The sequence below is a fragment of the Macaca fascicularis genome, chromosome 8, assembly GCF_037993035.2.
Source record: "Macaca fascicularis isolate 582-1 chromosome 8, T2T-MFA8v1.1".
Lineage (NCBI taxonomy): Eukaryota > Metazoa > Chordata > Mammalia > Primates > Cercopithecidae > Macaca > Macaca fascicularis.
The window spans coordinates 90,278,890-90,293,774 of record NC_088382.1 but is presented as its reverse complement, the minus strand read 5'-3'; the positions used below and the strand labels follow the sequence as shown (position 1 = coordinate 90,293,774).

The 14,885-nt window shown below is 38.4% G+C and overlaps 1 protein-coding gene across 2 annotated transcripts in view; it reads right to left on the bottom strand.

The window, feature by feature from the left end:
• Nucleotides 1–14,885, bottom strand: part of ZBTB10 (zinc finger and BTB domain containing 10) — a 40,447-nt gene that overhangs the window by 4,892 nt on the left and 20,670 nt on the right. For both annotated transcript variants that reach the window (XM_005563612.4, XM_005563609.4), the window contains exons 3-5: nucleotides 5,459–5,557; nucleotides 602–778; nucleotides 231–403 (exon numbers count right to left, since the gene is read on the bottom strand). In XM_005563612.4, coding sequence (XP_005563669.1) covers nucleotides 231–403; nucleotides 602–778; nucleotides 5,459–5,557 — 449 coding nt within the window. The remainder of the gene's footprint in view (nucleotides 1–230; nucleotides 404–601; nucleotides 779–5,458; nucleotides 5,558–14,885) is intronic.

Here is a 14,885-nt window from a genome sequence, read left to right as displayed (position 1 = left end):
ATAGAATGCATTTGAACCACTCAAATTAAACCACACATTTAGTAATGAGTGAATATACCACTGTTTCTCTGTAAAAAGCTCACTATCAGTTCATAAAGTCAAACTCTTTGTTTAAAGCAATTTAGGAGACAATCTTCCTTAAATTCACAATTAACTGTTTAAATCCCTTTAAACTTCACTGACATAAATACAGTTTATCTCAAAGATCAGCTGTATTTAAAGTTACTTACCAGGGAATGTCTTTTTACATGTTCTCTTCGAGTAAACAGTTTTCCACAAATATCACAGCTAAATGATCTCACTCCTGTGTGAATGAGCAAGTGCCTTTTTAGTGTTCGTCTGTATTTGGCTACATAGCTACAATGAGGGCATTTTAACTTGTTCATGATTAGAGATGATTCACCTATGAGAATTAACAAAAAAAGAGAAAGTGCTTATTATACATTAAACAGAAAACTTGCTATCAAAACTTCTTATCTCTGAGAACAGCAATTATGTAGAACTACTGACACTTGTTTTTAAAAAAATGCAGAATATGAAAGCTTTGAATTCTTAACAATTATTTAATAATTTTGTATTTGTTTAGTTGACTAATACTTGCCATTTTCCCAAGTTTCTTGTTTTGGCCAAGATTCTGGCAATAATCCATACTTGAAATCATTTGAAGCACCTGGTATCAATCCATACTTGAAATCATTTGAAGTACCTGGTATCAATCCATACTTGAAATCATTTGAAGGACCAGGCATCAAACCATACTTGAAATCATGTGAAGTACCTAGTACAAGTAAAAAGTCTGAATTAGTAATGGTAATAAAGATCTATCTCTTATCAGAGTCAGAAAACAGAAAATATATTTATATCCTATGAGCATTATGATAGAACTTCTTAATGAGTTAAATAAAACTGTATTTTAGTCTAAAATTGAGATGTCTTCCTACTTTATTATCACAATTAAATGAAATACTATTCAACTATAATAGAAGAAATTCAGTTTACAAAAAAAAAAAATCATGGGCCAGGCACAGTGGCTCATGCATATAATCCCAGCACTTTGGGAGGCTGAGGCAGAAGGATCACTTGAGCCCAGGAGTTTGCAACCAGCCTGGGCAACATGGAGAAACTCCATCTCCGTCTCTACAAAAAAATTTTAAACATTAGCTGGGCATGGTGGTGGGTGCCTGCAGTCCCAGCTACTTGGGAAGACTATCTGAGACCAGGAGTTGCAGTGATTCAAGATTGCGCCACTGTACTCCAGCCTGGGTGACAGTGAGACCATGTCTCAACGAAAACAAACAAACAAACAAAAAAAAAGGTGCTGGTAGGGGAGAAAAAAACATGAGTATCATTTAATTGTGCAGACGCCACAAGAAATTACCCTTTTAAAGGATGGGTATATTCAAACCAGAACTCCTAATAGTTGCTTTTTTCTAACTACTCTATCACTTGAGATTATATCACCCTAAAGCCCAGCTATCAAATGGGATATTCTCCTTATTACAAACCCAAGACAGGCACATAATTTTAAGATTAGTATAGAAAAATGGACTAAGAATAAAGAATATACACAGGATAATTAAAAATTTAAAGTTCTATTACTATATCATTGTTGTTTCAGACATATTAGGGCAAGGTAACTGAATGCTCTCAGGGTTCACTGAAATTTCTTTCTAACTCCATCCTTAAATAAAATAACGTGCAGAAGACAGAATCAAAATAGAATAATGCATGTGCCTAAGGATCTTCAGATTAGCAAGGGTGGGAATTATATCCACTGGATTTAATTCCATCTTTAATGTAATTCCTTGGACCAGGAACCTTTTGGCAATAGGAATATATCCAGAATCTTCCACAACTATTGCCACCCTGATCCAATCAATCGTGAGCTCTAGCCCCTGGACTGTCTTCAGTAGCCACCAAAAACTTGTCTCCCTACTTCCACTGTTGCCTTCCTGGAGTGTGTTCTGAGGAGAGAAATCACAGATTCTTTAAAACACTACCTTAAGGCAGATCACCATCAGCTTACAAGGCTGCAAAGACTACCCACCCTCACAGTAAAAGCTAGAGACTTTCAGTATCTTCCAAAGCTTTACCTGGTGGAGCCCTGGCTTCCAACCACCCTTTCAGTCACTCTATTCCAACCATACTGACCTCTGTGCTGTTCCTCATCCATGGATAAGCATGCTCCCAATTCAAAGCACTTAAGCTGCCTAAAACACTCCTTGCCAAGATACAGTTCACTCAAGCAGCAATAATACATTTTCCTCCCATGGGCATCACGGTTTCAAAAGTAAAGAATGTTTACCCAAATGGATTTGCTAAGAATCATTTCCCATATATGTTCCCAGACATGTTGTTCCTCTTAAAAATTAAGATAACTTAAGATTCCTTTTGGTGAAAGTCTTAATACCCAACAAAGTAAAAATGTCTCTAAAGTATTTTAAAACTGCACATCATTACTATTACTGTAAACTGTGCTGTACTTGGAATATCTTGACCGGTTTTTGATGTAAAGAAAGCTCCCTGCACCCATAGCTACATATAATTCAACTATAATTCATCATAGTTGCACCTAATTCGTGTTTGGAAGTAAGCTGTAAGAATCCTAAAGTGAAGCATTTCTGTGTGAGGGATAAAGAATGGGATGGAGGTGGTAGCCTGGAGGTCAACCTACTGTTAGTTTCACATTTCTAAATAAAGTTTGAGCTTTATGATCCATATTTCTTGTCTAAATCAGTACAAAGTCAAACTCCAAGACAGCAAGAACTGTGCCTATCTTACTTGCCTTGGTTTTTCTACTGTCTAAGACATATGCCCTACAATTACTTGTAGAATAAATGTTATCTAGCACATGCCAATAAGTTCTTCTGACTTGCTTAAAATAACTTGGGAAACTAGTATCAAAAGACATGTTAGATGTTCTAATATCTATAATTATTCACAACATATAAGAATAAGGAAATAGGCCAGGCACAGTAGCTGGTGCCTGTCATCCCAGTAATTTGAGAGGCTGTGGGACGATCGCTTGAGCCCATGAGATTCAGGCCAGCCTGGGTGACAAAGCGAGAGCCCATCTCAAAAGAAAGACAGAAGAATATCCCTAAAACAATTTGTAAACTGAAAATCCGAGATTCAACATCCATGATAACAAGGAATGTAACACTCTATCTGCAACACAAAATGGTAATTCAAATTGAGTAAACCTTGCCCCAAATTTCTTCCATCTCTCCTAATTCTTACAACAGAGAATACTTGTAGGAATTACAAGAGTGGCCTGAATAAAGGTACTGTCATTGTAATTCACTACACTTAAGGATCATTGAGGTCATAGAGCTCTTCAAAATGGTGCTTACTGAATAATATCCTTCTGGGTACATTATTCCATAATAGAAAACTAAGGAAAAAGCAATGTAAGTTTTTGACATCAAAATCATCAAGCAAAGGCTGATCTCAGATGCAAAAATACTAATGAATCTAAATGTCCCCTTTAAGAGGAATAACCCCATATCAAAGATTTACAAATTTAAAACTTTACATATGAATTCACACACCCCCAACTAAACCCATTCTTGGACTAGATTTCAAAACTGAGAAAGCAAGTGCAATAACATCTTCTTGCGCTGTTAGCAATTTTCTGTACAAACAAAATCTTTAAAATTCAACACATCTGAAAACTTGTTTTATAAATTCTTTTAGACAGTAAGGCAGTTTCTTCAGAAATGTGGCTTTATTTTCGTCAGTACATACTGAATTCAGAGCCCATGACTACTTTTTGTAAGAAGTACCTCATTGTCTCTGTTCTCATCAACTTTGAAAACAATTCCAAAGCTAGTAAAACTGAAACAATCAATAAACATCCATATCTACCTTCAACAAATACTAGTTTTGTCACGTTTTAATGTACACACACACATACATGCTTTCTATGCACTATCTGAAAACATGCATGCTCATAACTTCAAGCCTAAATGCATCTTCTAGAACATGCTCCTAGATAACCACCGTATAAGAAATTTAAAATTGCTTATCACTTAACACATACTACATACTCTAATTTCTGGTTGGCCCCAAAATGTCCTCTTTAGTCATTTTGTGTTCCCATGATCTAAGCAAGATCCATGCTGCACTTTAGTTTACTTCCTTGGTCTCCTTCAATCTAGTGGTTTCCCCACTTGTCTATCATAACATTAATATTTTAGAGTTTGGACTACCTGTCGTATACATCGATGTCTGGGTTTTCCTTTGTCATCAGATACAAGCTAAACAGTTTCTCAAGAATACTGCATAAGAAATGTTGTATGCCGCCGGGCGCGGTGGCTCAAGCCTGTAATCCCAGCACTTTGGGAGGCCGAGACGGGCAGATCACGAGGTCAGGAGATCGAGACCATCCTGGCTAAGACGGTGAAACCCCGTCTCTACTAAAAAAAAAAAAATACAAAAAAAACTAGCCGGGCGAGGTGGCGGGCGCCTGTAGTCCCAGCTACTCGGGAGGCTGAGGCAGGAGAATGGCGTGAACCCGGGAGGCGGAGCTTGCAGTGAGCTGAGATCCGGCCACAGCACTCCAGCCTGGGCGACAGAGCGAGACTCCGTCTCAAAAAAAAAAAAAAAAAAAAAAAAAAAAAGAAATGTTGTATGCCAGGTAGTACATCAAATCAGCCAGCCTTTAATTTCAGTTTGTTCTCTTACTAATGACACTGAAGTTTAATCACTTAGTTAAGACAATCTTCCTCAGATCTCTTTATTCTAAATTTACCTTTTCCCCTTTGCAAGTGGAAATCATCTATGGGAATCTATGGGAATAATTTGAGACCATGTGAATATGATATTCCCCAACAACCTTTCACCCAATCATAGTGGGACAAGCCCATTAACAGTGGCTTAACATCCACTGATGATTTTGAATTATTTCCTGTGGGGGTTGCAAAATAGCTATTTTTCCAATTCTATCATTCTTCTATCAGCTTGGTATTCTTCTGTAAAGATTGACTTTCTTTTATTCTATTTCATTCATAACATACTCATGAATTCTGTTTTTATTTTCATCAAGCTTCCTCCAATGCACTGCTGATATCACACAGAACTAATCAACATTTTCTATAGCCATTAACTACACCATTTTGCATAAAAACTAATTAAAATAAATTCAATCATTATCGTAATTACCATTTCCATTCCGTATCTATATACCATCAGGAAGCCATAAGGCATATTAACTCAATTACTTTTTATATGTAAGAGTTTTTAAACTAAACAAATGACTCTCTCAAACATACAAAACCAGAAACATCAATTTGCATTTATCAATTTTCCAACGTCATCATAAACATAGCTAACATAGATTGAGAGTAGTTATATATAACAGAACCCCCTTATGGGAGAGAAATTACAGTAGGCTGCAGGTAAGATGTAACACTTCCCAATCTTAAATGTACTGTTGCTAAAATCTTACTGTACCTACCAGCATCACCTCCATCTTGACTAGTGCCAGCTTCAGCCAATAAATTTGCATTCACATTCCTATCACCATCTGGCCCCGAGAGTAGAGCACCATCTAAATCTGAAAAGGAAACATAGAAAAATTTATCTACAAACCACACCATAGCCACCACCCAAAACACCACTCTTTCTTGGAACTGTTTCTTAAATAAAAAGTACCATCTGTAAGTACTGAATTATCTACTGTGTTCAATACTACAAGGCTCACAGAAGCCTAATACATGTACAGTGAGTACAGTGTACTGGTTACGAATGGGCTGTAGAACCAGGGTGAATTACATGCCACTCCTATTTCTGTTACAGGCTACGTGACCAAGTGCCTTAGTTTCTCCCTAATTTATATCATAGATGCGATCTAGGAATCTAATTGGATAATGTAACAAGCCAAGTGTTACAATTATGGTAATTGACACTCAAACAATACTGCTAGTACTAACTAGTAAGTACCAGATGTATAAAACACATTGTTGGTGCATCCGTATTGGTTCATAAGTGGATAAGACTAATTAAAGCTAGAATGCTTGACTGAAGTGGTGGCTCGGGCCTATAATCCCAGCACTTTGGGAAGCTGAGGTGGGCAGATCATTTGAGGCCAGGAGTTTGAGATCAGCCTAGTCAACATGGAAAAACTACACCTCTACAAAAAATACAAAAATCAACCAGGTGTGGTGGCACACACCTGTAGTCCCAGCTACTTGGGAGGCTGAGGTGGGAGGATCTGCCTGAGCCCAGGAGGCAGAGGCTACGGTGAGCTGAAATCACAACACTGCACTCCAGTCTGGGGCAACAGAGTGAGACCTCATCTCAAAAAAAAAAAAAAGTTTGACTGTCAGAATACAGAATATAGATGGCAAATAAAACCATGGGAGTGAAACAGATGAGACAGTGAGAAAAGATTAAGTACACTGAAGAATCCTAACATTTATTTATTTATTTATTTATTTATTTATTTATTTTATTTTTTTTTTGAGATGGAGTCTCGCTCTGTCGCCCAGGCTGGAGTGCAGTGGCGCGATCTCGGCTCACTGCAAGCTCCGCCTCCCGGGTTCACGCCATTCTCCTGCCTCAGCCTCCCGAGTAGCTGGGACTACAGGCGCCCACAACCGCGCCCGGCTAATTTTTTGTATTTTTAGTAGAGACGGGGTTTCACCGTGGTCTCGATCTCCTGACCTTGTGATCCGCCCGCCTCGGCCTCCCAAAGTGCTGGGATTACAGGCGTGAGCCACCGCACCCGGCAGAATCCTAACATTTAATGAGTTACAAAAAAATATATATATAAAACCTTTAAGGGAAAAGTAGTCCACTTTGTCAACGCTCCCTAGAATTCAAGATGAATGCTAAAAATGGACATCACTTTCATTCAATAAGCACCTAGGATGTCACTGGTAATCTTACTGAGCAATACTGGTGAGTAGGTGGGCAAGCAGATAAAACGAGAGTGGTCTGTTGTGAAAAGATGATGATCAATTAAGAAAAAATGCTGACAATCTTTCTGAGAAATTTAACTATAAAAGGGAAGTATAGGAAATAGGGTAATGATTTTTTCTTTTTTAAGAAAGTGAAAGTTACATTTTTTTTTGAGACAGGTTCTCCCTCTGTCACCCAGGCTGGAGTGCAGTGAGATGGTGCAGTGGCACGATCTCAGCTCACTGCAACCTCTGCCTCCCAGGTTCAACCGATCCTCCTACTTCAGCCTCTCAAATAGCTGGGACTACAGGTGTACACCACCACACCTGGCTAATTTTTGTAATTTTTTGTAGAGACAAGGTCTCACTACGTCGCCCAGGCTGGTCTTGAATGCCTGGGCTCAAGCAATCCTCCTGCCTTGGCCTTCTAAAGTGCTGGGAGTACAGGCATGAACCACAGCACCTGGCCAAAAGTTACATATTTAAATGCTGACAGGAAGGAGTCACTAAAGGGAGAAGTTAAAGATACTAGATATTGCTGCGAAGAGAAGGAATTAACCATTGTGTAACATTCCTAAGGAGTCTTGCGATATAGGGGCACAGGTCTGGGTACTTAAGAGAGACAGCAGAGAATCAGTGTTAAAGCCAAAACTTAAGGACAGAGTTAAAGCCAAAACTTAAGGATATTCCACCAGGCTGTTGATTTCTCTTTTCTCTGTAAGGTGAAATTAAGTAGAATGTAGCATTATTGCTTAGAATAAATGGGTTAGAAGCCAGAACAATGAACAAGCATTTAATATGGAAAGAACAGTAAATAGATACAGAACTCCTCTGCCCAATCCTTAAGAACAGTATGGATACTGTTTAGGTATTTTCCCAGTATTTATCATAATGCATGATAAATAAAAGGCTTTTTAAAATATTGTTTGCCAGGCATGGTGGCTCAAGCCTGTAATCCCAGCACTTTGGGATATATATATACTATAGTTAAATGCTGGCTTGAATAGTCTGCCCTTTGCAACTTGTATCACTAAACAAAGTTTAGTTTTAATTCATGGTATCTGAAGAATAATTTGGTTTTTTGGTCTACAATTAAACTAAAACCTATCATGAACTGAAAATATTTAACTGAAATTTAGTGGTTTTGTTTTCTTAAAGTTAAATGTATTTCAATAATCAAAAAATAACATGGTCAGGCATGTACTAGTCCTAGCTACTGAGGAGACTGAGGTGGGAGGATGGCTTGAGCCCAGGAGTCCAAGGCTGCAGTGAGCTACAATCACACCACTATACTCCAGTCCGGGAAAGAGTGAGACCCTGTCTCAACAAAATTGAAATAAAAATAAAAAATACAATTATTCAATGTCATTAGACTTCTCTATCTTTTTTAAAAAAGTCATCATTCTGAAATGCAGTCTGTTCAAAGGACATTTCTCACAATTCTGCCGAGTGGGTTTTCAAATACAGGTTTCTATTTATGCAAAATTCTATAGTGAACTGCTGAAGGCTTTCCTCAATTCTTTAGAGGCATTTCCTATCTCCTACCCTACCCCTAAAGTATATTAGAACTTGTGATTTCTAATTCTACATGGACAACAAGTATAGACCTTCTTGGCCAAAACCTTATGAAATAAATTGCAAGTGTATTTGTCTCATGTCTCTTTTGAAAGGCACCAACTACTTGGTTCTTGATATCAAAAACAAATCTCAATAACCGGTGAGTTCTTTCAAGTTGACAATCTTTTGACAAATAGTGTGCTTAACTTTCAGGACGCAATATATTATGTCACTGCTTACCTTATTCAAAACCAGCTAAACCACCTAGTAACTCATTATTAGAGATGTTGATGTGAATGGAATAGAAGCCAGACAACCAACCATTTACTTGACATGAATAAATTTTGCTTCATTAGGAAGCATGATAGCAACTCTTGGTCATCATCTTTTTCTCTAAAATTACAAGATTACAAAATAAACTCTAATACACCTGCTTTTGTGATATCAAATATCTTCCTATGGGAATCTTAAGCTTCATTTAAAGGTAGCAAAAAAAGGGCTAAGATTTCTTTGCAAACAGCACAAATCCTTTCTGAAGACTGATTCAAACATTAGTTTCCTTAACCCTCTTCTCACTACTGCACTTGTCTAAAACACACACACACACACACACACACACACACACCACAGTGGTTTCACAAGATGACAGCTATTTTTCTGACTGGTGGCAGGTACACCTGTGGCATGTAATATTCAAATGACCAGAACTAAATGACAAGCCATGTAGGATGTCTTCTATTTTAAAAAATGTCTTTTCTCAGTGAAAAGATAGCAATCTCTATAACAAAAACAGATTGTATGCATCCAGCAGTAAAATCTTTCAACATTTTATCAATGAGTAAACTAAGGCTGAGAGAGGTTAAATCACAAGCTAATGGCAGAGGTCTGCACTATTTAGTAACTGTATTACATTGCTTCCCGACAGTTTATTACAAGCACCAAGCCTCAGGGCCTGGCACATAAGCAGGCAATCAAAAAACTGCAATTTGCAATGCTGGGAACATGAGAGCAGAAGTATATTCACACGTACTTTGCTGCTGACACTTGATATGCTCTTTTTGTGAAATGAACAAAAATAAACATTAATTCCACTCTGTCTTAAACCAGCATCCATTTTATTACTTTCCCTTTATTTAACAATACATTCTCCAAAATCTTAAGGATACCAAGGTACTAGCTATCATTGCTCTTTACAGTAAGACTTTTTGTCTACTTTAAAGCAACCTCCTCAGAATTAACATTTATATATTTCCCTAATTAACCATGTATTGCATTTTAAAAAATATATTCATGAGAGGTATTATTCATGGAAGGACAGATACAGTGGCTCATGTCTGTCTCAGTACTTTGGGAGGAGGCCAAAGTAGGAGGATCGCTTGAGCCCAAGAGTTCAAGGCTGCAGCAAGCTCCCACTGCACTCCCTCCATGGGCGAAAGACCAAGACCCTGACTCCTAAAAAAAAATGAAAATATTACCATAGATTTTTAAAAATCTTATAACAAACAGTGGAAAAAGAATGAGATGGGATTAAAAGACTGGTCTAAATCTCAGTCTCTACCTCCCAAAAATGTGCCCTTGACCAATGATATTAGTAAATGAAAATACTGAGCAAAGTACAAGACAAAACAAAGTATCATTAAAGACAAGACTAATCTTGGTGCCTTGGTCATGTCAGGAATCTCTCAGATCATGGTTGGCTACCAACCCTTCTGAATTATGTGTGAAGTGAGTAGTATAGCACCTGCCTGTGAATGCTAAATTAAACAAGACTGAGTTGGAAAGAAGGTTTCCCTACCATTTGCTTGTGATTCTCAATATTCCAACCATTAGGCAAGTGCAGACTAATCCAGATTTTCTTAGAATACAAATACTCTTGAAAAGATATGAGACAAGACACTGGGAAAGAAGTTTTAAGAAACAGCTAAACAAGTTGTATAAAAACTCAAGACTCAGATCCACTCAACTTTCATTTTCATATAAATACATATCAGCGCAAGTTTCTCTTATGGTAACAGTTTCAGAACTAAAAGCAAATGCATTCGGTGCTGCCCCTCCCCACCCCCCAAACAGGTACAGACTTTTTCTCTTCGGTTTTCTCCTTTCAATGGACAGTAAATTCAGTTGCAAATGTATTATATAAACCACCCTTTACAGTTCCTGAAGTGGCCTTTTAAACTCAAAATAGCTTCCCTTTCACTCGCAAACTCATTGACAAGTGACTGCCCCATCTTAGACTAGGCTCAAGTGCTTCTTCCTTGCATTATTCCGAAGTGCTGTTATTTCTCCCTAACAGGTTCCCCCAGTACATGCCCCACCTCCAATCCATGAAAAATGCTCTTAAACTTTGTAGTCTTAAATGCAATATAAACAGATCAAATCTCTAGTTAAAAACCACTCATTACTTTAGAGTCTGTAAAACAAGTCACAATTTATTACAATACAAAAATAACTAGTTATACCTATAGACAAGGTGGTAGGAAATTGGAGATGTCCCCACACTACTCCCTTTCTATTCTTCTACCCACTCATTCCAATTTCTTTCCACCTTGCAAGTCAACAAATGCTCTTCTTCTCCTCCTAGCAAACCTGTAAATAACAAAAGATTCACTCACACTGCCTTCTCTATGAAGCTTTCCCCAACTCTCCTGGACAGTTAGGACTGCTCCACTGCACCGCCTCATGCATCTTAAATAATCTACTTTTAACATTTATCACATGGCACTGCGTATGCTTCTACCCCACAGTCAGCCTATTGTGAATAAGTTCCACATAAGGGACTCCTCAATCTTGACATTATGTGGCCTATTGCTCGGTGTCTTTAGATTTTAAATAAATACATTTCCAAATTTCCTATTATATGTGGAAAGCTATTTTGGAGTTCCCAGAAAGTTGTAACATTTCTGAAGAGTAAAGCTTTGAATGAAAATTTACACTATCTGGTCACCCTACTACATATTAAGGCTGTATCAGAAACCAAAAATTCAGTTCTATAAAAAACTTTCAGGGACTGACCTTTATATGGTTTAGACAATTTAACACCTTCAGCAGGAAGAAGTCACAAAAATGTCTTAACTGACCCAGTTCTTCAGCTTTACTCTGACCACTTAAAAGAGTTTCTAACTTACAGGTAATAATCACCAGTGTAGCCACTTCTTGGGTCAAGTACAATACAGGGAAGGAAAGCAACAGTAAGCAGAGCAAAAGTGGAAAAAGTGGCAGACTACTATTTCCACTACCATATGGTTGCGTACTACCATCTTTTAAAATTAAATACTGAAGATTCTTATGCATTAGTATATCGTATAACTCATTAACTATTATTTATTTTTGAAAATAAGCATCAAGGCTGGGTATGGTGGCTGCAACCCCAGCACTCTAGGAGGCTGAGGCAGGAGGAGAGTTGAGCCCAAGAGCTGGAGACCAGTGTGGGCAACATAATGAGACCCTGTCTCTATTTTTAAAATCTTAAAAAAAATTAGTCAAGAGTGGTGGCCCGTGCCTGTAGGTGTGCCCAGGTACTCAGAGGCTGAGGCAGGAGGATCACTTGGGCCCAGGAGTTTGAGGCTGCAGTGAACTATGACCACTGCACTCCAGCCTGGGTGACGGAGATCTTTTTTTTTTTTTGAGACACAGTCTCGCTCTGTCCCCCAGGCTGGAGTGCAGTGGCGCTGTCTTGGCTCACTGCAACCCCCACTCCCGGGTTCATGCCATTCACCTGCCTCATCCTCCCAAGTAGCTGGGACTACAGGTGCCCGCCACCACGCCCGGCTAATTTTTTTGTATTTTTAGTAGAGACAGGGTTTCATCATGTTAGCCACGATGGTCTCAATCTCCTAACCTTGTCATCCACCGGCCTCGGCCTCCCAAAGTGCGGGGATTACAGGCATGAGCCACCGCACCCGGCCTTTTTTTTTTTTTTGAGATGGAGTCTCGCTCTGTCACTCGGCTGGAGTGCAGTGGCACGATCTCTGCCTCCCGGGTTAAAGTGATTCTCCTGCCTCAGCTTCCCGAGTAGCTGGGATAATAGGCACGCGCCACCACACCCAGCTAATTTTTGTATTTTTAGTAGAGACAGGGTTTCACCATGTTGGCCAGGATGGTCTCGATCTCTCGACCTCCTGATCCGCCCGCCTCAGACTCCCAAAGTGCTGGGATTACAGGCGTGAGCCTCAGAGGGAGATCTTGTCTCTTAGTAAAATATAAAATAAAATAAAATAAAATAAATAAGCATCAGGCTTTCAGCATCCTCCCCCCAATTATTATAACCCCAGTTACTAATGAAAAATGAAATTAAATTCTGACTTGTAGCTCATCCTTCATAGCATACTCCATGGGATGCCTAAAAGGTTTAGCAAAACACCCGGAATCTCCTAAGAGAATAAAAACTAATCCAGGTCCATAAATCTGTTATGTGAGACCCTTGGAGTAAGACTTAGAATGTAGAATGTTTCAGATTTTACAGCTATGACTGTAACACCTCATGTGGGGTCTGGAGTAGCACCCTATAATCAAAACATTAATATTTATACAAAACATTAATATTTATACAGTAAAACATGAATATTTGTAGGGCGTGCTGGCTCACGCCTGCAATCCCAGCACTTTGGGAGGTCGAGGCAGGCGGATCACCTGAGGTCAGGAGTTCAAGACCGGCCTGACCAACTTGGAGAAACCCTGTCTTGTCTCTACTAAAAATACAAAATTAGCCAGGCATGGTGGCACATGCCTGTAATCCCAGCTACTCGGGAGGCTGAGGCAGGAGAATCGCTTGAACCCGGGAGGCGGAGGTTGCTGTGAGCCGAGATCACACCATTCATTGCACTCCAGCCTGGGCAACAAGAGTGAAACTCCATTTCAAAAAAAAAAAAAGAAAAAAAGCCCATGAATATTCACATTTAAGGAAGTAAAAAAATATAAGTAGCTGCTTTGTTGCCAAAATGATTAAGAAAAAGCTTTGGGTCTCTAGAGCTTTTAAGATTTCAGAATTTTAAGGTAGAAATTTTACTTCTTTCCCATTAGGGAGGCTGTCTGGGATATACTCAAGGCTAGTATTGTGGCAAAACTGAATCTAAAGCCCAAGTCTCCTTCACCAAGGCCATGTCCCATGGTTTTGAAACGTATTTTAGACTGGACACGGTGGCTAAAGCCTGTAATCCCAGCACTTTGGGAGGTCAGGCTAGAGGATCCCTTGAGCCTGAGACCAGCCTCCTAGACAACAAAGCGAGACTTCATCTTTACTTAAAAAAAAAAAAAAAAAAATTAGCCAGGCATGGTGGTACATGCCCACCTGTAATCCCAAGTACTGTGGGGCTGACTGACTGTAGAAGAGTGAGGTGAGAGAATCACTTGAGCCCAGGAGGTAGAGGTTTCTGTAAGCCATGATCGTGACACTGCACTCCAGCCTGGGTGACAGAGCAAGACTCTGTCTCAAATATATGCCTTATTAGGATTTGTTAAATCTATCTAGTTTGAATATTCTTTTCTCAAAATAGTTTTCAGTACCAAATTATATGCTTTTTTACCAAAAAAGCAATTACACAAATAAACGCAAAGCTTAAACCTGATTTCAACTCTACTTGTAAGGATTAATACAAACCTAAAAATGCTGCAAAACTCCTTTTCCATCAGAAGTCTAGGTGAAAGAAACTTCCAGATTATTTAAAAGAATTCTAAATTTTATCTTTTGATCAACTAAAATTACCTTACATTTGAGTCCTCGTATGGCATAAGAAAAAAAATCATTTACACAGACTACATCAGCTTGTGGCAAAGATCAAAAAATATAATAATCGACTGCATTTACTAGAAAATATCTGAGGAAACTGTCCAATTATATTACTTGGTGTCAACTACATAAAAAATGGAGAAATTCCTTTCGGAAGACGGTACCAGGAAGTTTGTCATCCTGGTAGAACTGGTATGTTTTTCTCTTTTGAGTAAGGCTGTTTAGCATCTTAGAGCCAATTAAAAGCTTAATTAGGGCAACCACATTTATATCCATGATGAGCACTCTTCTTTGCCAATTTTAATTTATTTTGCTAATTTGTTTCTTTCGTCATTTCAAAATAAGGTATGTATGCATGCAACGTATATACAGAATAAAATTATTCATAATAGGCAGAAGTTGCTAGTATGACAGGTATAAATTTAAAAATCTAGGCTCAGAAAACCATGTTCCTTGAGCCCACAGAATAAAGTGATTTTAAAAAATGAGATTAACACCTGACTTGTTCTAGTTAAATGGGACACGACATGTGTGAACACACATTGTAAAACAAATTTAGGCACTAGTTATCTGTACTTCTGTAATTCAATTTCTAATCTCAGGTAATCTACTTTATTTGGCTAAAATTTAATGTTTCCTGGTTGCAAATCAGCAAGACAAGGATTTTGAAATTTTTACATTATCAGAGCAATTCATTCATG